This window comes from Podarcis muralis, chromosome 3, assembly GCF_964188315.1.
Source record: "Podarcis muralis chromosome 3, rPodMur119.hap1.1, whole genome shotgun sequence".
Classification (NCBI taxonomy): Eukaryota; Metazoa; Chordata; class Lepidosauria; order Squamata; family Lacertidae; genus Podarcis; species Podarcis muralis.
In genome coordinates, this window is record NC_135657.1 from 82,598,355 (window position 1) to 82,625,431 (window position 27,077).

General features: G+C 43.4%; 1 protein-coding gene across 5 annotated transcripts in view; it reads left to right on the forward strand.

The window, feature by feature from the left end:
- IMPG1 (interphotoreceptor matrix proteoglycan 1) overlaps positions 1-27,077 on the forward strand; it is a 72,860-nt gene that overhangs the window by 42,140 nt on the left and 3,643 nt on the right. The window contains exons 10-18 of one of the 5 annotated variants that reach the window (XM_077926210.1): positions 3,037-3,284; positions 3,842-3,918; positions 5,980-6,319; positions 17,199-17,737; positions 19,213-19,432; positions 23,660-23,870; positions 26,231-26,398; positions 26,493-26,674; positions 26,940-27,017. In XM_077926210.1, coding sequence (XP_077782336.1) covers positions 3,037-3,284; positions 3,842-3,918; positions 5,980-6,319; positions 17,199-17,737; positions 19,213-19,432; positions 23,660-23,870; positions 26,231-26,398; positions 26,493-26,674; positions 26,940-26,965 — 2,011 coding nt within the window. In that variant the 3' untranslated portion in view covers positions 26,966-27,017. Of the gene's footprint in view, positions 1-3,036; positions 3,285-3,841; positions 3,919-5,979; positions 6,320-17,198; positions 17,738-19,212; positions 19,433-23,659; positions 23,871-26,230; positions 26,399-26,492; positions 27,018-27,077 lie in introns of all 5 variants that reach the window. The other 4 variants (XM_077926211.1, XM_077926209.1, XM_077926212.1 and 1 more) reach the window with 4 other exon arrangements.

Sequence of the window (27,077 nt, forward strand, 5' to 3'; positions counted from 1 at the left end):
GGGTCCTGCCGCTGGTTCGCTCGGGTAGCCGGGAGAACGCAGTTTGAGGTGGCGGTGTTGGGGAGAGACCCTCGCTCAGGGCGCCACGAGACTTGGCGGCCAGCGGCCTATCTGGGGGTTTTTGGAGCGTATTTCGGCGGAGCGATTGGGGAGGAGGGGGCTTGTTGCCGGATTCTTCAGCTGGGCTGGAGGTGGGGAGGAGGCGGGGGTCCTGATACAGTCGGGGGCGGAGGCAGACGGGGCCGAGGGGCGAAGAGGGCAGGCGGGGCACGGGGCGCTTGCTCAGGAGCTCAGCTAACCTGTCCCAAGAGACATAGCCTAAGTACTCCTTCCTTCCTTCCTTCCTTCCTTCCTTCCTTCCTTCCTTCCTTCCTTCCTGTTTTTTCCCCCTCCCTCTTTCCACTGCTCCTTCCTTCCTTCCTTCCTTCCTTTCTTTCTTTCTTTCTTTCTTTCTTTCTTTCTTTCTTTCTTTCTTTCTTTCTTTCTTTCTTTCCTTCCTTCCTTCCTTCCTTCCTTCATCTCATTCCTTCTTATTTCATTCATTTTCTTCCTTTCCTCCAACCCTTCAATGTTCCTTCCTTCCTCCCTTCCTATTTCATTCCTTTCTTTCCTTTCCTGCAACCCTTCCCTGCTTTTTCTTTCCTTCCTTCCTTCCTTCGTCTAATTGCTTCTTATTTCATTCATTTTCTTTCCTTCCTTCCTTCCTTCCTTCGTCTCATTGCTTCTTATTTCCTTCCTTTCCCCCTCTCTTTCCTTCCTTCCTTCCTACCTTCCTTCCTTGCTTCCTTCCTTCCTTTTCCACCCCCTCCCTCAATCTCACCCTCCCTCCCTCCCTTCCTTTTTCCTTCCTTTCTTTGCTCCAACCCTTTCCTTCCTTCCTTTCTTCTCGTTGCTTCCTGTTTCATTCATTTCTTTCCTTTCCTCCAACCCTTCCTTCCTTCCTTCCCCCACCCCTCCTCCCTCCCCCTCTCTCAATCTCACCCCTATCCCTCCCTTCTTCCTTCTCGCCTTCCCCTTCCCCACAGATTCACACTCTCCCCCCTCACTGCCCGCCCTACAGCCCAGCTGAAACTCTCGCTCACCCTCCAGCCGCAATTTATTTTATATCGCTATTATCCCTTACTCCCCGCTGCTGCCTCTCCCCTCACCCCCCACTTCCCCCCCCCCGCCCACCTCCCAGCACTCGCCTTTCCCTGTGGTGTGTGTGTGGGAGAGAGAGAGAAAGGGGGGAGGGAGAGAGAAAGAAAGAAAGGGGGGCACACACCCTTGTCGATGCCTTCTACACACAGAGAGAAAGGCAGAAATCACATTCATAATAGGAACCAGAGAAGCCACACTGAGGCTGGCAGGTGGGCGCTCGTTAGGAGCACGCTGGGCAGGTTGTGTGTGTGTGCTTGGGGGTGGTGTCGGTGGAGGGGGGGCGGACAGACCGTAGCTGGGCGCCGTGACGTCAAGGCGAGAGGGAGGCTGAGCCGAGGAGCAGAGCCGCGCGATCGGCGGCGGCGCTCTGCTGGAGGGGCGCCCGAGATTATTGGGGGGGCAGAGCCCCCCCAAACGAATTTTTGAGGGGGCTCGGGCCCCCTCAGGCCCCATGGAGTCGGCACCTATGCCTCTGAGTACATAGTCACTCCTTTTTTATTTGATGTGACTCCTAACACAGAACAGGTCTTATCTCCTGACACTTTTATTTATGTGCCCTGTTCCTCCTAAGCATTCATGTACTGTTCCAGCAAGAAGGGTAGAAAAACAACTGATTTTGATTGACTGTTCAGCAACTACTCCTAGGGACTTACCCAATTAGTGCTATAGTCAACGTTACCTTTAGTACACAGCATGATATGGTTGCCACAGGTACTGAATGTGGGAGGCTGGAATGTGCCTTTTTGCTGGGATCTGATAACACCAAATTATAGGCGTTGAGGTGACCTAGCACTGGAAGAGCTATGTTTTTGATGCTACATGCACGCGCACACAAACCTATATCATATAGTGAGTTATAACTTACATGAACACTTCTGCACTTGACAGATTAGGAATGCAGGAACATAGGAAAGTGCCTTTTACTGAGAAGTCAGGCCATTGGCTATCTACTGCCATTGGCATTATGGCAGTAGCTCTCCAGGGTTTCCCCACCGTACCTGGAGATGCTGCAAACAGAATCTGGAACCTTCCGTATGCAAATAATATGCCCTAGTCTAGCAGTCACCTACAACCCTTCCTTATAGGTTCAAACAGGGAGTGTCCAGGCTCCAACTATCTGTTTTAAACATTTTAAACTGCTTAGAAAAGGCGCCTTACCCCATGGGTTGAGTGGGATTATTTTTATCCAGCACTAGTTATATAATAAGTGCTGTTCAGTAGCTGCCCATGCCATGTGTACCATCCTGCAGTACAATTAGAAAAGCAAGGGATGTGCTTGGAGAAGAATTTTGCTATTTGAATGCTGAGGAAATGTTGTCATTCTGTTTAGGAGATACTGGTTAGAAAGCCATCTAGTTTTCCATGCAAGTGAGAAGCAAAGTTCATTTATTATGCTAAATGGGATTTTAAGCATCTTCCCCTTCACAAACACCTACCTGCATGCCTCAATCCAAACTAGGAAGGATGGGATATCTAGTTTTTAAATTTTGCATCGTTGATTGTGTTGGATTGTGGATTGAATGTTATTTTCCCTTGCTGATATTTTAATGTGTTGGTTGCCTGGAGAAGGCATTTCAATAATTTAGCCAAGTTGACCTTTACATGACTGGAGTGAGTCATATCGCAAGAGTTCCTGTTAACTCGCATCAGTGGCAATATCTCCTAACCCATCTCAGTCACCATAAAAGCAGTGTCACTGGGTTTTAACCAGTGAAGAGGGCTGGGTGACCGAGGGAAGGTGTGACTCATTGCTACTAACTTAGATTAGAAATCAATCACCTAATGACAAGCAGGTCTTCCATGTCCTCCTCTATTACTAAACCAATTTCAGTGAAATATGAACTTGGCACAGGTAAAAGCATTTATCATACACTTAGTTTCCTCCCACACCCAAAGGTCAAGCAGCACGGTAGCTCGGTATGTCATCAACTTTGAGAGAGAGGAGTCCGAAGTTAAAGGTCCTGTGGATGACATCTCAACTATCAGCTCCAACAAGATTGAAAACGAAAAAGGTTCTATTAGTACGGAGGGCGAGATACCAGCAACTAAACCAAGAGTGACAGACCTTCAGCAGATGGTTGCCATGGCACTACAGGAAGATAAGTCACTGTCCATGGATCTTGGGACACTTCAGTTTGCTGACGGTCAGTCAATCAGATTTTCCTCTTTGTGAACTAGGGAGCCAGTTGAAAATGACCCTGCGCTGTGCAGCATTGATTCCCTCTGAGGTTACAGAGATGCAGTAAAATGAATAAATATATGTACGAATGCAACAAATGGATTTGAACAGCACATATATTGCACAAGCGTACGACATTTGTCAGCGAGTTAGAATTAACTGATGCTTTGAGCCAAATAGACACTCAGTAGTAAACCCAGACCTGTTGCTGTGTAATGGGAACAATGGCCTTGCAGTGTGGACATCCTGAACAATCTGAGTTCATACTGCTCTTTCCCATTAGTTCATTTAGAGAGAAAGCTCAGTTCTCTGGAGTAAGCAGCATCTTTAAAATTTAAATTCATATTGAATGACCAACCCTCCCCTTCCCAGCTCTGTAATTGTATTTGTCATGTGACATTACTCAAGTTTACAACATAGCACCTTATGTAACATTTTGCACACTTTGATCAGTAAGCATGCTTCTTGTCATTTATGCAGATTTACTGAAAAAATTCCCTTTGCATTTGTCTCATTTTGCAGAAACCATTAGGCCATCAAGTGACGTAGATAATGATATCCAATCCATGGTAACCGATGGTGTCGCTGGACCTGGGTTGGTGAGTAAATTTTCCTGCCTTTGTTCCTTAAGGTAAGATATATACCAGGAACCCAATAAAATCATAGCAAAATAAAACTGTGACTATGACTGTGAATATGAGTAGCATCCAACAGATCCAGGCTGCTATTATATCTTCTCTGTCAAATACAACTCCTTCTGCTTCACGCAATTTTCGTCCCCCTCCCCCCGCCATGTGTTTACATCCCATGAAACCCTAGTGCTGGAGTGAACTTTTCAACACTGTTGTTTTTAAGGCAAAGTTTCCAACACTCAGCCTCTTGCCCTCCCGATCCCCCGCATAAACTCCTATTTTGTGAACTTGTATATTTTATTCCATTGGTGGCTATTAAACTTTGTTTGCTAAACCAAAACAGAGCTCATCTGCCCTAGTTTTAAAAACTAGCAAAGGAGGGAGAGCCAAGAGGTTCCTGCCCCTTCTACCATTTATCTCAGAGCAAATCTATGTCTCCCATGGTGGGAGGAGGCAACAGATACTAAAAACAAAATCTGGAGCATGCATGACTTGTGGCACCAAAAAACAAAATGTGTTTATTGCATATTGTTTATTTATTGATCATGTGAAGATGTCATATAGCAGGAGTGACCTACCTGTGACCCTCCATATGTTGTTGGGCTCCTACTCCCATCAGGCCCCTCCAGCATGGTCAGTGATGATGGGAGGCATGGTCCAACAATATCTGGAGGGCCACAGATTAGCCACAATATCTGTGGTTTCAATGATACGTTGGATCCAGGAAAGAAGAAGGTGGCCTGTTATAGATGGAATTGACTCCTCTTGAAGGATCAGGTCTGTAGTCTGGGGGTACTCCTTGATTTGACCTTGTCACTGAAGGCCCAAGTGGTATCTGGTATGGAGTGCCTTTCTCCAGTTGGGGCTGTTTCACCAGTCATGACCATTCTTGAATAGGGAATGGCTTGGCCATAGTGATCCATGCTCTAGTAACCTCCTGTTTGGAGCACTGCAGTTCACTCTGTGTAGTATTGTCCTTGAAGATGGTCAGGAGACACCAGCCATTTAAAAAAATGCAGCGACCACAGAACTAATGGGCATGCAGTCTTTAAAGATCTGCACTGCCTGTCATATTTGTCACTGGACCTATTATAAAGTAACAGTTCAGATGTATAAAGCCTTAAACGCCTTAGGACCCAGTTACCTGAAAGATGGTGTCTTCTCCATATTGTCCTTCCTTTGATACTGACTATGGAGGCTCTTCTGGTACTGCCAATGTTAACTGAGAACAAACAGTGAATATTTATTATTTGTTTACAGATAGTTGCCTTGGTGATACTACCTTGTGTCGATTGCAGTAGTCATTGTATCGCCACCCTGCTCATTATTTTAATGTTAACTGAGGCCAGGATATCTACGACCCCCTCCTATAGACAGACACACCAAGGGCCTTCTCAGCAACAGCACCCTGGGCTATAGAATATTCTCTCCCCTGAAGTCTAGCTAGCACCTACTCTGTCAGTTTTCTAGTCCCAGATGAAGGCAGTTCTCTTGCTTCAGAGTATTTTGAATATTTGTGAGAGGACAGGTGAATGTGTTAATGTTACGTTTATATATTTATATTGTTATGAGCCACTCCAGAATCATATGTGACAAGTAGTGTAATAATAAACTCTATAAATAAAAATACATGCATGTGTGCGTGCACATACGTACACAGTTTTAAAATATTTTCTGGAGTGTACCTGTATACATTACACCAGAGTTTCCCAAACTTGGGTCTCCAGGTGTTTTTGGACTACAGTTCCCATCATCCCTGACTATTGGTCCTGCTAGCTAGGGATGATGGGAGTTGTAGTCCAACAACAGCTGGAGACCCAAGTGTGGGAAACCCTGCATTACACAGAGGCAGCGCAGTTTATAGAAACCAGAGCAAATCATGTTTCTGTAATGTACACTTAAATCATAATAGACAAGCACTTAGCAACCTTAATGTGTGAAATGGCCTTCCATGGACCACAGTTAAGTATCATAGCAATTGTTCCTCTCTTCAGGTTTTCTTCATCCTCTCTTTCTTCTCTTTGCTAGACCTCTGAAGTACCACTGGTTTATGCAAGTCCAGCAACAGTTAATGACATTGAGGATACAAACCTCATTCTAGATTACCCAATGCCCACAGTGCCTTTCAATGCCTTGGATAGTACTGGGGTTCCTCTCAGACCAGGAGATCCTGATTCACCTCCTCCAGCAGATCAATCAGCCAGCAATGATTTAAGCCCAGCCTTTTCTGAGATGCCGACTGAACAGTTATTCACACCTGCAACACTTACTGCTGGTATCTTTCAGGAGGTTAGCGATGAGGAGAGTGAAGATGAGAAGATGAAAGACCAGATCCCCAGCACAGACTCAACAATCCTCCTTGATCAAGGTAAGCGATTTAGTACCTTTCCAGTACAGGAGATCCTGTGTTCATACCATGTGTTGACAGAAAGCAGATAATGGCATTATATGTAAAATGTGCATTTACTGTTGCAGAAAGGCTTGCATTTCCCCTCCAGACATCTTTAATGAACTGTGCTTATAATAATGTTTAGCATGTATATACTGCATGTCAAGTGTTCAGTGGTACTCACATACATTATCTCAGTTAATATTACAACACTCTGGTAAGGTGAGCAAGAATTATCTTCCCTATACTGCAGGTGAAGGGAGTGGGAAAGCTGAGGCTGAGATAAAGCAGCCACATGTTGATGTCACACTGCACTGTAGTTTAGTGCACCATGAATGGGCCTGGCCCCCTCCAGCAAGATCTATACATGGCAAACCATTCAGATAACCCAGTCGGAAGCAGTTTAGGGCTTTAGGTAAAGGTAAAGGGACCCCTGACCATTAGGTCCAGTCGAGGCCAACTCTGGGGTTGTGGCGCTCATCTCGCTTTATTGGCCAAGGGAGCCGGCGTACAGTTTCTGGGTCATGTGGCCAGCATGACTAAGCCGCTTCTGGCGAACCAGAGCAGCCCATGGAAACGCCATTTACCTTCCCGCCGGAGCAGTACCTATTTATCTATTTGTGCTTTCGAACTGCTAGGTTGGCAAGAGCAGGGACCGAGCAACGGGAGCTCACCCCATCGCGGGGATTCGAAGCGCCAACCTTCTGATCGGCAAGTCCTAGGCTCTGTGGTTTAACCCACAGTGCCACCCGTAGTAGCATATTGGCAGCCAATGCTGTTCTTTAAAAAGCAGTGTTAAATATTTGCATTAAGCTTCCTTAGTCAGCAGCCTAAGCACAGTATTCTGCATTAGCTGCAGCTTCCGTACCAATCTTAAAGGTTGCGCCTCTTAGAATGCATCACAGTAGCCCAGTCCTGATGTTACCAAGTCAGTGTGGCATGGTTAGCGTGACACAAGAGCAGTCATACCTGCAACACCAATCAAAGGTGGTAAAAGGTGCCATTCCCACCGCCTGGGCATTCTGCACCCCCAAACTGCACACCTGCTCCTTCAGGGACAGTGCAGCATTATAAGTTGCCTGCCAGACTCGGGGCCTCCATCTTATTTGCATTTAGCTGGAGCTTATTAGCTCTCATCCCATCCGCCACTACATCCAGGCATTGATCCATCACTTTCATAACCGAGATGTGATTCAGATGTAACATAGAAATAGAAGCAGCATCACAGCTGGGGAAGGGAGGTTGGGACAGTGGGCAACCAGCAGCTGGGACCTGCCTCTTTTCAGTGTGTTATTTTCATGATCTTGATGTTCTCTGCAATTGCATTCATAGGCATGTTAATTGTCCCAAAATATAACATCGGAAATGAAATACCTCAGCGTGGTTTGCGCAAGTCAGCATTCTTTTATTTTGGAAATCATCTCTTTGGTGGTCTGCATTCTGTAGCCTTCCAGGGTACTCTGGCACCCTGGGTCTGGAGCCTTTGCCTGAATGGACTGTAGGATTTTCAAAGTCTCAGCTGGGATCTGCAAAGCAGTTCCATTTTTCTTCTTTCACATTGCTGTCACTCTCAATTTAATGGGGCTCCAGGTTTGCTGGAATCATCATGAGGTGCATGAAAAATGCACACGCGTCACTGGGATCCTATAAATTCTCAGCATCTCAGAGCAGAGTGGCCAGTTCATGGCAGCAAGGAAGTGTTAAGATGCTGAATGTGAGGCAGCCTTTCTTGGCATACATCTGGCAGTTTGTTGGGAGTCAAGATTATCACTGTCCCTTTCAGAATAAGGTTTACGAGGGCAAGGTAAGAAACTTGGCTTCCCAGGAAGCTCATTGTTCACACAAGAGAAAGTGATCCAAGGTGTTTTCTGTTGGGGCTTGTGACAAAATACTCAGACAGGCAGTGATGAAATGGAAGTTATACACTCGGGGGGTATGAAGGGATTTGCTGTAACTCATTCAGCTGACGGCAAAGTGACAGCAATTCCCAGTCTGCTTCCACGTGTGATACATTAGCTGCATTTCCCTTATCTGGCTTTCTGGTTTGCAGCAGCTAACAGGGTACTCTGAAATGCTTTCCACAGGCAACGGAGGGGGGGAAAAACTGTGCCAACAAGCTTAAACAATCATATCTTGGTTTATTAAACTGAGATTGTCAAAGGGCTTCTGTCCCCTTTACCCAAGCCATAGTTAAATCTGGGAGCTTTTAATAAACCGTAGTTTCCCAGTTTTGGAATGTTCCAAGATAATAAACCAACTTCAGTTTGTAGTTTAGTATCCCGGATTGTTCCAAAACTAATAATCCTAGTTTCGGATGGAACAGGAAACTGGTTAGTTAGATGCCTCATTGTTTAATCATGGCTCACAACAGAGGCAGTTTAAGGGCAGAGCAACCAGTTGGGTCGCACTGGTCACCATGCTGCTTGGGGCGCCATGACGATGCTGTAGAATGGAGCATGAGAGGCGGGGTGGGCACTGGATTTTATCAGCGCACAGGGTGCCACTGAAATTTGAGAGCTCCAAGTCTGCCATTGCTCGCAACAAAGGGGCAACAGGTTCGTGTATATCTTTAAGCTGACGTATGATCGTTCAAATGTCATATTGTATGCCTCTGCACTGTGGACCTTAAAAGGAATGCGTAACCTCTCTTCTGTTGATTTGAAACTGACCATGTTTTGTGTTGAAATTGCTTTGATGATTACCGATGGTGAGTTTAGCCGACACCTGCAGCAATCTGTTTGCTGACATCGTAAAGCCTAAAACTGCACAGTCCAAATGATAGAGTGCATCGTGGCTTTTTCCACTTTATTGGCAGGGGCTGCTACTTGGCATGAGCTGTTGGAGCACCTGGATATACCTGTAACACCAATCATTCCACCATCTTCTCTCCTTCGTGTAGCATTTTGTAACAAAATGAAGCTGCGTTTTCTGGGCAGCTCAGTGTGTTGCAGGCACGCTTCTACATGAACTAACTGGGGAAAAATACTTGAAAACAAAGAGCTGTTTAAATAAGGGAAACTATCAGTTCTCATTTGATTTCCAAGTACATGGAGGCAGTTTATTCATGCAAAGGGGCCCATCTCAGCGCTTACAGAATGTTGAACAGATCAAAACAAATATGGTTTTCTTTCAGACATCGTGGACACAGCCTGCAGGCAAATGCAGCTTTCGTCTCCATCTCATTAGTTTGTAGACGTTGTCACAAATCTGTCTCATGTTCCAGATTGCTGGATTTTAGACAAATCCTTTGTTTGTTTTTTAGTGGGCTGACAGGTATTAGTGCTTTTCGTTCCTTAACCAAAGTAGCAGAAGGGAATTATTCATTTCAGAAATGATTTGAAACAAACATTATGCTAAATAACTTGCTCCTATTCCCATGAACTGATGGGAAGTAATTTTCTCAGCAACAGATTCCAGCTAGAGATGCCCCTTTGGTTCCTCCAAACTTCATATTTTGATCTTATTTTTTTAAAAAAATTATAATGACTAAAGTGGGCCCAAGATGGAGCAGACACTTAAGCTGAATACACTGGCATAGCCATGATGGTGTGATTTTTACCTTATGAAAACTATTCCACCTCTAGGGACCTAGTGTTATTTGCTGAGACAAAGGGCAATATTGTCATCCATTCTAAATAAATACAAGGGAAGGTAAACAGTACAGGACAACAGAATCCAGTGCTCAGATTATGTGGAAAGAAGATAAAGTCACAGGGCATTTGAACATCGTGGGCCCCCAAAAAATGCATTTTGCGGGCTAGGGTGCATGAGGTTATCACCCAAAATGGCCACCGCAATCTCCTGCAAAAACAACAACCCCAAGTTGTCCCATTTTTACCAGGGCCCTTGGCAGGTATGTGAAGTACATTCATGCTTAAGTTACCACTGGAGAAGTGTGCCACTGTTTGCGGGTGTAAGTGCGAAAGCGTCCGAAATGACATGAGACACAGGACCTTTTAAAAATTCTTTTGGATGAGCAAGCCTTGTCAGGTAAGAACTCTGATTTCATTATCTTTACTTTTAGTTCTTACAAATTCTATTTGATCACAAACTGACAAAGTCATTGTTAACGTTTTCATCAGGAGCACCATCCACTGTCTGCCAATATCATTTCCTGCTATAGATGTGTTGAGAATGATCTGGCTGAAGTCAGTGCTTTGAAGATAGAAAAAGTAAGTCCAGGTATGTACCTTTTATGAGAATTACATGAAGTTTTGGTGAATATAAGGCTTTCTGTTTCCACATCCAAATGGATAGATAGATGATAGATAGATAGATAGATAGATAGATAGATAGATAGATAGATAGATAGATATAGATATAGATATAATGATATTTTGTGTGTGTGTGCTGCTTTAAGGTTAGAAAGCTTTTCAGCCCTGGGAGTTGAAACTCTGAAAGCAATATTAGATTGTATGTGTAATGGTTATTTTTGGGGTTTGGGAGAAGCAACATGCAATTTCATCAGCAGCACAGGGTATTGTAATAAAGACACTGATCTTGATGTTTTCAGACAGCTCATATTTCTATGTTCAAACATCCATATTTTTTGTCAGTTTTTTTTTTAAGTCAGTCATTATTCTGTAGTTATTGTTTTCTGCAGAAGGACTGCTGTACAGATACATTTCAGGAATACGTTCACAACTTTCAGGTTAGATATAAACTTTCCTTCAATAACACATTGCTGCTTTCATGTCCATCCAAGATTCAGCCCAGCTATTTTCCCGAAAAGCACTGTGCAGTTCTATGCATGCTTACTTGGAATTTAGTCCTGCTGAGTTCAGTGAGGCTTCTTATTGCCAAGTAAGTATGCAGACAATTGCAGCAGCATCATGATTGACTATAGGCCAAAGTTGCACATTTTCTTCCACACAAATTGCTTTTTAAAATGTTCATTCAAAGGAACTCTGGTTCAGGATGTCCCCAACATGTGAAAGGGTGGGAGAAACAATTGGAATTTCAAATCAAGATCCTTCATAGCCAGTCATCCTTTATAGGTTATGCCTTAAATCCAACCTTAAAATGTACTTCAAACACACCAAGATGTGCCAGGGCTAATGTGCCCTAGGTATTGAGAAATAACAAATAGTTTTAGTCCACCTAATTGAAGAGAAACAGGCATTACAGTTGAACCAGTAGGATTGGTGTTCTTCTTCAGTTTCTAATTTTCTGCTTGCTTTTTTTTTCTTTTTTAGGAATCTTGGCTTATTCTTTCACGTGTTTTGTGCCTTGTTGACTCCTGTCATTGCTCCATCCAATAAACGCTGATACCATAGAGCTACGTTTCCGGGTATTAAATTAGCCTGTGAAAGGGTTTGCCATAATGTTCAATATGTCATATAGCAAATGAGAAACAAAGGGTTTAAGCATCCTATTTAAGATTTGATTTGGAATCACATCTCCATTTACAGAGAACATGCATTGTATTGTTTCACGCCACTCCAATCTCCAAGCAATGTGAGATTCCAGGGGTTCCAGGGGTTCCAGGTGTTTAACCAGGCTCCATGTTTCCTTTGGGGAATGAGGCACAGCAGAGACTATGCTGTCTTTATGATATATTGTTTATTTACATACACACACAACCTGGAGGGCTTCACAGCACTAACACTCCAAGAAGGTCTTGCTTCTCCCATAGGCGCAGCCTTGGATCCAAACAGACTTAAGACATCATGCTCATGCTCTCCAGCTTGCTGACTTTAACAGCCTGACACCTTTTTGTCCTCCCAGCTCACATCACAGCCAGCGCTAAAAACTCTCCTTCAAACTTCTAACTAACTCTGAGTTGAGGGAGTGCCCCCTCATCTGGCATAGAGCCCCCTGTCTTTGGTTTCCTAATCGCTCATTGTCTTCCTTTTGTTCTCCTAATGGCTCGTCTCCCAGGCGACTACCTCGTCAGGAAACCGGTCTGGCTTATATTTTAACATTTGCTGAATCCAGGGGTTCAGTGTCCGGCACCCAGAAACTCATAACAGCAGGGAGCCTGAAGCTCATAACACAGGGGATTCTGGCACCCACAAACTCATAACAATGTACTGAGCTTGTCAAAATATAATTTTAAAGTGTCACCAAATAGTATGCTTACACAGACAAGCAGAGTTATTTTAGTTCTTTACACTTCTTTTTTTTACCTTCTGTAGATAGCTTTTTGGCCCCCTTGCGACCTCTCTCATTTTGAAAAATGTTAAGTATGCTGAGAATCAGGCACTCCCTCATTTTGAATAATGTTAAGTATGCTGAGAATCAGGCACTCCCTGCATTTGATTACTATTTTTGGTAGTGTTTTGGAGCAAAGGTCATATTTTTGTTGCGACAAGTAGCTTTCCATCAAAATGCTCTGCAACTGCTAAAAGTATATGTAGCAGCAAGGTGTAATCCGAAAGCCAGTGACAAACAGTACAGTGGTACCTCGGGTTAAGTACTTAATTCGTTCCGGAGGTCCGTTCTTAACCTGAAACTGTTCTTAACCTGAAGCACCACTTTAGCTAATGAGGCCTCCTGCTGCCGCCACCAGAGCACAATTTCTGTTCTCATCCTGAAGCAAAGTTCTTAACCCGAGGTGCATGGTTCAATTTAGCAAAAGTTGTTCACTGGCTTCTAAATTCTCATTCTAAGATCTTCCTAGATCATTTCCTTCAGGACTCAGCTGCTTAGGGCTAAGCTACCCTGACCCCCTGTGACATCAGAGCAGCTAAGCCAGAGGGGACACAAGTCTTTCAGAAATATTGAAACTTGAAGCTGTGTTTTAAAATATTCTGTCCCTGTTCTTCCAGCAACACTATGCCTGCATGCTGAAGTGCATGCTGTTGGTGGAAGCTGAGAGAGAGAAAAGGGTTAGACGTCGTACAGGAATATAAGAATCCATCCACAGTTCTTCAGCATACATACCTACTTGCTGCTTATTTCATTTTCGGTCTTTCTAGAAATATAATTGAAATGTTCTTTTGGATACAGGATTCCAATGTAAACAGCTTTTACCTGGAAATTTACCTATAGATTCTGAATCAAATGAATAATATTCTGCCCTGAGAGTTCTGTCCTAACAGAGTTAGGTGTGCTTGAACTTGTATAAATTAGTGGTCTCAGTGCTTTTTTTCTAGAAAAACTGGTGCTGGTACTCACCACACCAGGGAGGGCTATCGGACCCTGCCAGAGCATCATGTCTCTGTCCCTAAGCTGGGGAGAAACTTCTCTGGCTTTGGGAAGGAGATGTGAGGCTCTGATTTGGGGCAGAAAAATACACCGCCAGAAAAAAAAAGCACTGAGTGGACTTAACCCAGATTTAACACTCTGTTGGATTGTGGCATATGCCTTTTTGTTCTTAAACTACATGTTGCTTTCTATAATGTTTTGGTAGTCCTTACATATTCTTTTTTTTTTAACAGCACTTGAGAGGCAACAAAATATAAAAGCAAAACAGGAAGTTGAGTTACGGATAAAGGATTCTTTCATAGGCCGCCTCTGACCTGCAATTCCCCTCCTGTCATATTAGCCATCTAATTAGACTCACGCTGTTTTGGTACTGTAATAGAATTCAGTGGCATGGCTCTCACTTTATAATCCTTTCATTAGGAAACACTAATTCTCTAAGCTGCCCAAAATAGTTAAAGTACAGTAAGCAGAAATAAATAGTGCATTCCCAGAAAATACAGTGGCAAATAATAAGCATACTGTAATGATTGCATTTTTTTCATGAAATGAATTTCTTCACAATACCAGAGAAAGTATTAATAATGAAGATGCAATTTCAATCTATCTTGTGTGTGTGTTAGATGTTTTATTACCAACTGATTATATAATAGATTCATATTAACACAGAAATATTACTACCTTGTATAGTAAACTACTTCTATTCCTGTGAAACCTAACTTCTCTCCCATATACAGGCAACAACCATTTTGCACGTACCCGACTGACATGCGGCTACCGACACACACATCATTTTCGGCCCAGGAAAGGGGTGGAATGGGCAGAATGGGGTGGGGGCAGAATGGGCTTATGCGCTGACACAACTCCCCCATACAAATGGGGAGTTGCCTGCATTGAATCACAGGGATCTATTTCTGTAAGTCATTTTTGTAATTTTTTGGTATCCTTCACCATAGCTGTCCATTTCATAATTTTAATCTGTTCCCATAAATTGTACATTGGTTCTGTTTTAGAGAAGTTTTGCATATAACATTTTTTTCTGTTAGTGAGTATATAAATTTATTTTCTACCTGGCATGCTCTTCAGTATAGTTTGACATAGAATCATAGAATTGTGGAGTTGGAAGGGGACCACGAGGATCATCTAGTTCAACCCCCTGCAATACAAGAGTGGATGGGTGGCATATAATAATAATAATAATAAAAACCAACCATAGGGCTCGAATCCACAACCCTGAGATTAAGAGTCTCATGCTCTGCTGACTGAACTATCGCAAAGCTTTCATGTAAGGTCACCAAACCCCTGGAAGCTATTTTGATAGATGATCTTAGGAATGTGTGTTTAGGAAGGTTTATAGCCTCTGTATGCTGTTAGGTCTTCTCAACCTCAGCTGTTGCCCAACCTGTTTGCGGTTCAGATCAGTAAAGTTACTCAACGTTCTAGGTACTTGGTGGTGGTGATGAGAATATTAAGTTTATGAAGTACAGCTTTTTAGAATGTATAAGCTAAAAAAGTTTCCATTTTCCTAAGTAGTAGTAAGCCTATCTGCTTTTTGTAGGGGGGTGGTGCCACAGTCTGGCTAATAATTCTCCCCCACCAACTTGAGCACTGAAGCTCCCTGCTTCTAAGTCAATAGGTGACAATGAGAAATATCTGAGAAACAGGCCCCCTAGAGCCAGTGTCCATGCACCACTGATATTTGTCCCCACCTGTTGCTGTTGTAGGAAGCACTCCTGGTAAGGGGGTCTCTAAACAGTGATTATATAGGGTGGGTGAGTGTAACGTAACTTCAAAGACATTTGCCAGCAGCACTGCAATAGCAGAACAAGTCAGTTGCATAGGAGAAATGATGGCAGAGACTTGAGTTATCTGTTTTGCAACACTCACTAGGATTGTGGAGTGGAATAAACTGTAGATTAGACCTAAATCTATTCACATAAAGCAAGTAAATCACTGTGTTCAAACAAAATGTACGTTATTCCACCATATTCATTCATTTGCACCCAGTCACACTCAAACTTCATTAAAAGATAATTACCTAAACAAAAGTCAACAGCAACCCACGTCTGTGTCTTGCAACCACTCAGCCTTTGACCAAGGTATGTTGGCAAGTTATTAAGGAAATATTGAATCAGTGAATTTGTGGAATAACTGAAGAATGTGCATAAGTGTATTCAGCAAATTTGTATTGACTACACTCTAGGAGATAGTCAGCTTTACCATTTTGATGTTCAAACCAAAGGCAAATCATTGTCATCTAATTTGCACCTAATTGCACATGCATCAAAGGTGCGACAGTTTGTCAAACCAATTAGTTGCTGAAGATTTAATCATAAAAATGAAGATTCTGAGCAAGAAATGTCAGCATAGCAACTTGTAGGACACAATATTACTGAAGCGAATTATTCTTGATATAATTGTCATCATCCCTTTATCTTTATGCTGTGCTCCTAATTCCCTTTCCTGTCATATTTCTTTTGGTTACAGACTCTTGAGTACTCTATATTTCTGTACAGAATACCAAGGCCTTTGCACATTTAGGAGAAAACATGATTGGGAGGGGGTGATCTGTAAGGAGATTTGGTGACCTAAGATAAATTACAAAAGTAATCATGTAGAGTTATCATTACTAAAATAATAGTTTAGGGGGAAATGTCTAAAAGTGACACAATGGGTATCTGGGGGGCAGAAAAGGACTGCACCTGCAGGCACCATCCACAGTGTCATGCATTCTGCCTGCTCTGCCATCCATGCATTCAGCACATTTGAAAAGGGCAGCCTACACATATACATCTGAAGGAGTGTGAGCTCTCTACCCACTTGGGAACGTTCACCATGTAGTCTTTCAAATCATGCACAGTATTATGCAGCTGTACATGCACAGGGTCTCCTTTTGAGATGACACACAGATTCATAGGAGCCAACTCCTAGGGGCCAAAGTCCCTTCAGCCTCCCCCAATAAAATATTTGAAGGGGCGGGGCCCTCCAAAGTTGATAGGCATTGCCATTCAAATGGTGTGCGTGTGCCACGTCTGGTGGTCAATTATGTAAGGCAGGGCTTACCTCTCCCCCCCCCCCCAAGATGTCAAATGCAGGTGCATAACATTGAGGTTAGGGCTAACCCAGGTTGTCCTCCTTCCTCTGTATGCATGCACCAAATGCATGGAGATGACTGTATGAACCGAGTTGAAGAAGTAGGCCAATTTTTCATCTGAATATGGTCCTTACTAGAATAAAGAGAACAATGTTTGAGTTGACACATTAAGATTTTCCCTGTAATTCATGTTCCACATGCCTCCTCTGTTTGAATTAGTGTGTTTGTGGGAAAGGAGGCATGGGTAAGTCCTTGTGGAACTCATTCCATATGGATGGATGCCTCACTTCCACTCAGCCAGATGGTTAGCTAGAACACGGTTGTTCTGTTGGACTATTGAGACTATAACGGATTGGAGTTGAATTCCTGTATTTATTTGCTGAAGCTTATTGACATTTTAATAAGGCGCCCTGATTTGTATTTTGCTGAATTACTGTCATTTCAATTACCCGAATTGGGTTTTAATTATTCTTTAGTCATCTTGTGTGCGTGTTTTCAGTGGAAAGTAGGGCATAAATGCCATAATAGGGAAACAATTCCGCTTTGACATCTTCCATAGCAGACCTTAAATGTGTGCTTTCTACAGTGTTGTTGTTCAACGTGTTGTTTCCTTTTTAGATGTAAAGATTACTGGTGAACTGGAATCTTCAGGCGATGAGATTTTGGCTGCAATTACTACTATACCATATGTCATTGGTTCTCCTGCTCTTCCCACCTCTCTTCCCGAAGATGATATTTTGGGGCCTACAGATCAGATCATTTTATTGCCTGCTGTAACTACCAGTGGTCCTTCTGTTGTCATTGACCAGTCTTTCGAAGCAACAAGCTCTGGGTGGGCAGTGACTGACGGTGACATCCCTACAGGATTTGACATGGGGGTGCAAGATATTGCTACTGAACTAGATACGGCTGACATCATGAGGCCAGCAACAATTAGTGAGGATGGAAGTGGCTACTATGCACTGCCTGAAACTCCGGATATGACCCCAGCTCCTCCACTGAAGTACGTAACCACCAGCTCAATGACAACTGCAGCCAAAGGCAAAGAGCTAGTAGTCTTCTTCAGCTTGAGAGTAACCAACATGCGGTTTTCCGATGACCTCTTCAATCGGAGTTCCTCAGAATACAAAGCACTCGAACAGCAGTTCATGCAGCTGGTAGGTGGCAAAGAATTGGCTTTAATGCATTTATATTTGCAAGCTGTTATGCGCCCCGTGCCATTCCCCAAGTTAAAAACAAATTCCAAATAATGAAAAGCATTTTAAAAAGAAAACTGGCACCTACTCTTCTTACTACCCAACCCTGTTCATGATGCTAATCACATGTGATGAAGGGCAGCAAAGAAATTTAATGATGATGATGTAGTTTCAACCTCATCCCTGCCTCAACTTGGGTTGGAAGAGGAAGTCAACTCACACTTAACGGCAAACCTAACCTCTGCTTTCTGAAACAATAGAAAACCCCAAACACACTCATTTTTTTCAAAATCCACACTTCCCTGAATTTTATTGGGTTGTTCTTCACCTGAGTTGTGTATCTAGCTATGGTGGTGGTTAAAGTCTTCCTCTCTAACTGCAGCTCTATCACCAGCACCTCTGGAAGAGGGGAAGCTGGAGAGAGAATATTTTAACTTCTCCCACAAAGCAGAGCCCAGCAGGCATGAGAGGATAGGGCCTCCCTTTTAGGTGTGCATGAAGGGAAACCAGCACCAGAAGATAAAAAAAAATGACATCCGTTGAACTACCTTAGCTACCACTGATCACTCCTGCTGCCATTGCAGGGCGGGACTCTTTTGACTTCCTCAGCCAGAAGGCTGAGGTTGGAAGTGTGAATAATCATAGCTGGAGGCTGCTAGCTCTCCTTGCCATGAAAGAACATACAAAGCATGCTCAGTTATTGGCTATGCAGTGCAGAGCTCCCAGTATACACAAGTACTTATTGTTGACTTTGGCAGCTGGGATATAAATATCCAAGGCTCGCTTTTTCCTTTTAACAACTAACAACACGCATAACCCTCTTGAAACCATAGAACTGCCTTGCCTGTGGCTGCAATTCACATTTAAACATGTTTAAGTCCCATTGATTTCTTTTTTAACTGGATTGCAGCCTATGAAATTTAATTAGAAGGAAAATCGCACTCTATCTATCTTAATAGATTATTGAAGAAGATCTAACCAGAGAGACAGTTAAAGACTAACTGAGAAACTTAACCTGGTAGCAGATGTAAAGTCTGCTAATAAAGTCAGTGAAACAGAGCAGTTGATTTATGTTCCCTAAAATGAAAAGTGAATATAAGTGGAATCAATGATACATGGGCAGTGATAGAGGACTTAAAAGCAGGCATGTCCAAAGTCCATTTCGGAGGCCTAATCCTGCCCTTCGGTTGATTTAATCTGCCCCCTATGGCAGTTTATTTCCTGGGGTAAAATTGTAAAAAAAAAAAAAACTTCAACAACTTCAATCCTAAAAGAAGCTCAACAACTCCAACCCTTAAAAAAAAATTAACAACTTTGGTTGACCCTTTGGTCGGCCCCCACGGCCCTTCACTTCATAAAATCTGGCCCTCTTTGAAAAGTTTGGACAGCACTGACTTAAAGTTTACTCTTTTCTTTTTCTTTTTTTCTTTTTGTAGCTCCTTCCTTACCTACAGTCCAACCTAACAGGCTTCAAGCAACTGGAAATACTGAACTTCCGCAATGGAAGTGTGATTGTCAACAGCAAAATGAAGTTTGCCAAGTCAGTGCCGTACAACATCACAGAGGCTGTCCATTGTGTGCTGGAGGATTTTTGTGACGCAGCAGCTCAGCGCCTTAACCTTGAAATTGACAGCTATTCCCTTGATATTGAGCCAGGTGATGTAAAAAATGGGGCAGTGGGGGAAGAAACATCACTCTCCTGCAAGCATTTCACGATGTCGGTTGCTCTCTGTAGGACGGGTGGCCCAGGAAGAATGAAAAGCCCCAGGTTGTCTCTAAGTCATGATCAGGGTCCCTCCTGAGAACCCAGTGAAACATGGCACAGAGCCCAAGAGCTTAAATAGCTGCTTTTTATCAACAGAAAATAGCAATTGGGGAAATGCATATTTTGACAAGAAACATTGCCATTTATATATGCATTCTAAGCGAACACAAGGCACATGTTGTTTGCACTTATTTATTTGTAACAAAATGTAAAGCTCTTAAACATTCCTTAAAGGTAAAGGGTAAAGGGACCCCTGACCATTAGATCCAGTCGTGGCCAACTCTGGGGTTGCGGCGCTCATCTTGCTTTATTGGCCGAGGGAGCCGGCGTACAGCTTCCGGGTAGTGTGGCCAGCATGACTAAGCCGCTTCTGGCGAACCAGAGCAGCGCACAGAAACACCGTTTACCTTCCCGCCAGAGCGGTACCTATTTATATACCTGCACTTTGACGTGCTTTCAAACTGCTAGGTTGGCAGGAGCAGGGACCGAGCAACGGGAGCTCACCCCATCATGGGGATTCGAACCGCTGACCTTCTAATCAGCAAGTCCTAGGCTCTGTGGGTTAAAAAAAAGGTACCTAGAGAGAAACTGACTATACTGCATATTTACTTTTATTTGAAAAAAGGATGCCAAAATCAAGGAAGATATTATTTTGCCCACAGTCCAAATGAAGTCAGTGGGAGTTCTGGCAAATGTTCTATGTACTTCATGCTTACAGAGAGCACCAACAGAATCACTCAAGAGTAAGAGGCCCATCCTGCCAAGTGCAGCAGCAGCAGGGATCTTGTGCCAGTTAAAGCTACTGGCTGGGAGGGCCCAGCCTGATGACTGAAACAATTCTTCTGCAGCTGCAGGTCTGTTGCAGCTTTTCATTGGGAGCAGCTCCTGTAGGGCTGTAGGGAGATTTCCTAGCTGTTCAGTGCCCTGGCCAATGTCCGACCAAACATCATGTAGAACATGGCAGAGAACTGAGTCTCTTAACGAATTGACCTTTCCTACAAGCAAATCTAAGAGTAGAATGAAAACGGTGGACTCTTCTTCTTAGAAGAATGTATCTCACATGTCCCAACATAGCCCAAGGATCACTTGGTTTTCTGGTCAACATGCTGCTGTCATTGAGTTGCTCTGCTGATTTGCGCACACTTCCTATGACAGCTGCAGCACTAAAGAGCATCTATTTATTTGGCCACCCATTCTACAAAACTGGTGAAAGAGTTCATCAGGCATTACAGACCTGAGTTCTCATTCCTTTGAAGAGTCACACTTCAGGAACATGGCATAATGGGCACTGAGTACCCTGCTGCGAGATAAGCACATGTTACATTGAGGTTATATGCTTGGGTGGAGGAGGAAGCTGAGTGTGCATTTCTAACAACAGAAAACTGTCTGCTGAACAAGGAAGGGTGAGGAGGCTGGCAGCCAGGCTACAGTAACTGAGAGAACCTTAATGCAGGCACAGACAGTAACTGTGAGAAATATCTCAAGGTGGCATAGCAACTGTGCAATGTGAACTCCTTATCTGAAGTTGCGTGTGCCACTGTGTACTTCATGACTTAAAAATGTTGTCTTGACAACAGTCCTGAAGGATCCTCCTTCTACCTCACATCCTGGAATGTTGACGCCGCATTTAAATGAGATAAACAAGATGGGTGTTAAATTGTGTCCCTTTTCTGACTAGAGCAAAGTTTGTGGATTAAAATGTGAGATGCCATGCAGCCAAAAGCACTGTAAGCAAAACCAAACATAGTTGACCATTTGTTTTTATGTATGTCTGAAGGGATGAGACACTGCAGTAGCCAGACCTCCTCTGGGGGTTCTTCAGCACTACAGTTTGAGAAGGTTGTAGACATTTGGAGCTGGTTCAGAGGACAACGATGGTCAAGGGTCCTGCAAAGAAGTCCTATGAAGAACGGGTGAAGGAACTAGGTCTCTTTAGCCTGGAGAAGGGAAGACACAGAGGACATGATATTTGTAGTCAGATACCTGAAGGACTGTCACCTACAAGAGGGCAGAGACATCTTGTCTGCTGCCTGAGAGGGCAGGTCTAGATCTAATGGGATTAAGTAACAGGATGACTTTATAAAAGGATTAGACAAATTCATAGAGGCTAAGGCTTCCAGTGACTACTAATCCGAATAGCTATGTTGTTCCTCCACTGATGGAGGCAATATGCTTCTGAGTACCAGTTGTTTGAAATCGTCAGTCAGGTGCGGTTGTGCTCAGGTTCCATTTGTGGGCTTCCCACAGGCAGCTAATAGAACAGGATACTGAGACGAGATGGGCCACTGTTCTGATCCACCAGGGCTGCTCTCCTTGTGCTTTTATGAGGGTGGATGTCAACTGAACATTAGGAGAAAATAAAGTTAAGAACAGTTCAACAGCGGAACCATTTCCCTGGGTGGCAGCGCATGAGATTTTTTGGAGATCCATCTCTTGGAGAATGCTCTTAGTCTGGATTTCCTGCACTGAGCAAGGGATGGGACTAAATTAGGGTTTCCCAAACTTGGGTCTTCAGCTGTTGTTGGACTACAACTCCCATCATCTCTAACAGGGATGCTAACTGGAATAAAATATCGGGGGACCCAGGTAAGTCCCACCCTGCATAATCAATCACAAGATTCACAAAACATTTGAATGGCAATACCTATCAACTTGGGGGGTCCCTTCAAATATTTTATTGAGGGGCCCTAGGAGTTGGCTCCTATGATCCCTGACCACTGTTCCTGCTAGCTTAGGGATGATGGGAGTTGTAGTCCAAAAACAGCTGAAAATTTTGGGAAACCCTGGACTAGATGAATGAATGAACTATGAATGAAAACTGAAGTCGACAAATGCCTGATTGGTATATGTAGAAGAACAAATATATCTTGCTTTCCTATTATTTGTTTTAAGGGTAGGATGAAAACTCATTACTTGAAAAAATAGGATTATGTCTGAACCAACTTTGTTCCTAAGATTCTGCAGAAATATATAATCTCCAGATTAAAAGTGTTATAAGCCGAGTTGGGGATTGCTAACTATAACGGATATTCTAATAAATTCTGTGCAAGGCACACAATTACTTGAACCAGTTTCCTTAGCATGTCCTAAAGGATTTTTTAAACACTGTTACATTCTCTTTTTAAAAAAGCCTGGGAGATATAAAATTAAAAGTTCAGTGTTGTGGGGAAATGAGGAAAAGATCTACATACTGGTTCTCAGATATCTGGAGATGAGGCAGACTGCCAAGGAAACTGAGCCAAGTGACACACGCAGCTATGCGTCTCAGGCTTGTGTGGGTAGCAGACTATTTCAGAGAGGGAAGAGGACTCCTTTCCAGAAATAAAAGCCCTGCTGGATCAGACCAATGACTTGTCTTGGCCAGGATCCTGCTTCCCACAGTGGTCAAACAGTTGCCTTCAGGAATCCTACAAGCAGGGCATGAGAGTAGTAGCGCTCTCCCACAGTTGTTCCTAGCTAGTGGTTCTAAGAATTGGGAGAGCTTCAAGATCTGATAATGCTGGTGGATTTCCAAAAAGATCAGTTAAGAAATCTTATGACACTTGGAGTATTTTAAGTATTAAAAAATAAATGTTATAATAAATACCAGTGGTGTCATTAGACCAGTGTTTCTCCAACAGTAGACTAGGAACCACTGGTGGGACTTGGGCCATTTTCAGGTGGGCTTCTCTGCCTAAGCTTGTCCAGAGCCTCCTTACCTGCCAGCCATGCCATAGCCTCTTGGTTGTACTAATGCCAGCACTGGCAATTCCTTGCATACTGAATCAAGCTGGTTAGAACATGGGGTGAATTGTATTAAGACATGGAGAGGAGCACTAGATACAGGGCTCCCATTATTTGTAATATGCAACTCCATTATTAGTCTGAGCATACGACTGTCACAGGCAGGAGCATCAAGTAAACGGAAAGCTAGATCACCAAAGAAAAGAATCCATAACTGCAGCTTGTAAATGCAAAATGATGCCGGCTCTTCTTCTAAGATGTATTTTACTGATAGACTCGTACTTGTGGGAGGAGCTCCTGTTTCCCTCCTCATTCAAGAGTAAGTTTTTGTCAAGTGTACGTGGCACTGCAGCAATGGACCCATTTTTAAAAAAGATTATCCTTTTCTTTTACAGCTGATCAAGCGGATCCTTGCAAGTTCATGGGATGCGACGAATTTTCACAGTGCGTAAAGAACGACTGGACGAAAGAGGCCGATTGCCTTTGTAAGCCTGGTTATGTACGAAGAGATGGTCTGCCGTGCCGTAGCCTGTGTGAAATTGAGCCACACTTGTGTGTTAATGGTGGCAAGTGTGAATTGGTTCCTGGAAGAGGGGCAGTGTGTAGGTAAGTGTCATCACTATTATATTATTATATATTTATTTATACCCCTCTTTTTCCCTTGGCAGTGACTCAAGGCGGCTTAAAGGGGGGGGGATAAGAACAGCTAAAAACATTTTTTATGTAAATTATTTGTTTTAAAAAATCATTTAAAACAATTAAACACTAATCAAACACACACACACACACACAATTAAAAACGTACAGATATTTATAATAACAGCAGCAGGGCACCAACCCTTTCATTAAAAGAAGTCTGTTCCTTGTTGTCCTTCCAGAAGAGGAAGGAGCCAGTCTAGCTTCTCCAGGGAGGGAGTTCCAAAGTTTTGGGGGCAGCCACTGAGAAGGCCCTATCCCCACATCCCTACCAAGTATGCCTGTGAGGATGGCAGGACTGATTGTGATTATGAATACAGTGGTACCTCGGGTTACATACGCTTCAGGTTACATACACTTCAGGTTACAGACTCTGCTAACCCAGAAATAGTGCTTCAGGTTAAGAACGTTGCTTCAGGATAAGAACAGAAATCGGGCTCTGGTGGTGCGGCAGCAGCAGGAGGCCCCATTAGCTAAAGTGGTGCTTCAGATTAAGAACAGTTTCAGGTTTAGAACGGAACTCCGGAATGAATTAAGTACTTAACCTGAGGTACCACTGTATTGTGAATATCAGTGTTGCTGTAGAATTTGAAAGATATTATGGAATCTATTGCATCATGCAAACAGCATCACATGACAGAATGCAGCCATTATTCTTGGTTAGACATTGACTAGGGAGGGAACAGTGGTTTATGGCATCCATACAGAAAATTCCCAATTGTAAAGCTCTCTGGTAGCAGGACTGGGAAGATCCCAGGAGAGCTCCTGCTTGCCATAGTAACAGTACTGGCCTAAATGGGCCAGTGCTATGTTATGCGCCTGTGCTCAGCATCAAGTTTTTGGTTCCCACATAGTCATGTTGACTTTCCACCTCCATTGTTTGCCATAAGCTGGAATCTACTTCATGCAGCTCAGCAGAAAGGGCTTCAACGTTAAAGGTTATTTTTGTCAGATTTGAACATTGCATGTACTTGTCAGCTGTGTAATGGACCATACGCTTTGTTTAGATTTAGCTCATTTTAAGAATCTGTAAATTGAAGGAGGTAATCTTGGGAGTTTCCTCGTACCCTAGTTGATAGATACTTACAGGAATTCCTTCAGTCGCCTCATCAGGCATAATAGAAAAACAAAATAAAAATGCAAATCTTCCTATATTCAGGCCTGTTATGGAGAGAGGAATGCATGAGCTTTCTGGTAGCCAATGCACCTGTTCTGCTATTGCAAGGGGCATGTGCTAGCAGAACACTTCCCTCCTCTCCCCTAAAGCCCCCTGCACACCCTCAAAACCAGCTCCAGGGGTTGAGAGACCCTCTGGAGAACATTTTGGGCGTGGGTTGAGGAAATGGAAGTGTCGCTGCACCAGCAGAACTCCACTGTGTTGCTTTGGATACAACCCCCTGCTTCTATATTCTAAAACTGGGAGGCTGGCCTTTCCTTGCCTCGCAGGCACCTCTTGTGAGGAAGACCTGCTCCAAGCTCTTTTCCTTATAGGACCTTCCACCATTCCAAGTGAGCATATAGAGCTTCATGAGGTAAGTATCTGAGGCTTCACCGTGCTTGTGGTGGGAGATGTCTCCGTATAGGAAATGAACCTGAATGAACACACATTTGCCTGTCAGCCACTTACACCACGTTATTATTAGCAATTCTATTACAGGATTATTACCATAATTTATGTACAGCATTTATAGCGCACTCTATAGCAGTCCTCAGGGTGTCTTACAAGAAGAAATCAAACAATTTAAAAGTTAATATGGAACCATAGAATTACAGAGTTGGAAGGGACCCTGAGGAACTCCCTGCAATGTAGGAATATGCAGCAGTCCTATAGGGGCATCGAACCTGCAACCTTGGCATTATCAGCACCACGCTCTAATCAACTGAGCTATTCTATAAATGACTGGCATTCAGTGGAGTCAGCCTGCTTGTGGAATTGACATCCACATGAGCTATAGGACTTCCCCTTCACTCTCTTGCCTGTGTGCCTCCAAACTCCACTCTGAGTGGTTGTGGGGACCCCTGGAGCATATCTGAGCTGGGGGGAAAGATAGGAAGGGGAAGTTCTACTGGGTCTACTCACACTTTGGGTGCTGGCTGATAAATATAAATGCAGCATAAAAAGTGGAATAAAAAGAAAAGTCCTAAAATCTAACACAGATTAAAGGGTTTAGGACAGGCATGGAGAACCTGTTTTGAATTGTTTTTCCTGCGTCCCCTTGGTCTTGTTTTGACATAAAACTCCTTTGCTTCCCTTTCCGTCCATGTTTTAGATGCCCAGCCCGTAGAAACAGCCGAGGGCGTTGTGCAAAATATGCTCCAGCACCTACCCGGTCCAACATCTCCAAAGCTTTGATGCTTGGCTTATTAAGCCTAGTTATTCTTCTCGTCACTTTAATATATAAGTTGCGAAGAAAATGCAATACCAAGCCTAAACTGGAGTAAGCAGCTTAACCCTCCCCCAACAGTTTTTTGGAACTTTTAAAAACTACAGACAGGAAGTCTTACCCTAAACAAACATGTTCTGCCTTGTAGAGGTCCTCCTCTCAGCCAAAGCAACACAGAGAATGCTGTCAGAATTAATCCTGCCTTTGACCACCATGAACCCATCAGTAGTTTGTGTCATGGGCCATGTAACGTAAGTGCTTGTATCAGTCCTTCAGAGAGCAGTGATCAAGGAGCATTGCAAAAGCATGAGCACAGAACAGAGCATGGAGGTAAAATGCATGCAAATACTACTCGTTCCTCTTCAAAATGTGTCTTCTCTGAGTTGCCCTTGTTAACAACCAACTTCAACTTGCCTTTGGTGTTCCACAACTAAAAAGGACTAACCCTCACTGTCTCTAAAACCTCTTGTCACAGCTTCAGACCAGAACATTCTTGTTAGCACTTCTGCACTGTTAGCACTTTTGGCTCTAGCTTTTTGGCTTTGATGGCTTGTATAGCACGCAGTAAACATTCATATCCTTCTTTTCCTTACAGGCCACCTGATACAAAGCAAAGACTGATGAGTTAGTATCTGACGCCCTGGATTCTAGGCAACAGTCAGCGGACATAAAGGTTTGTGGTTTTTATTTTTGTAAATAGCTATATATTGTGTGGAAACCTCCTCTAAATATA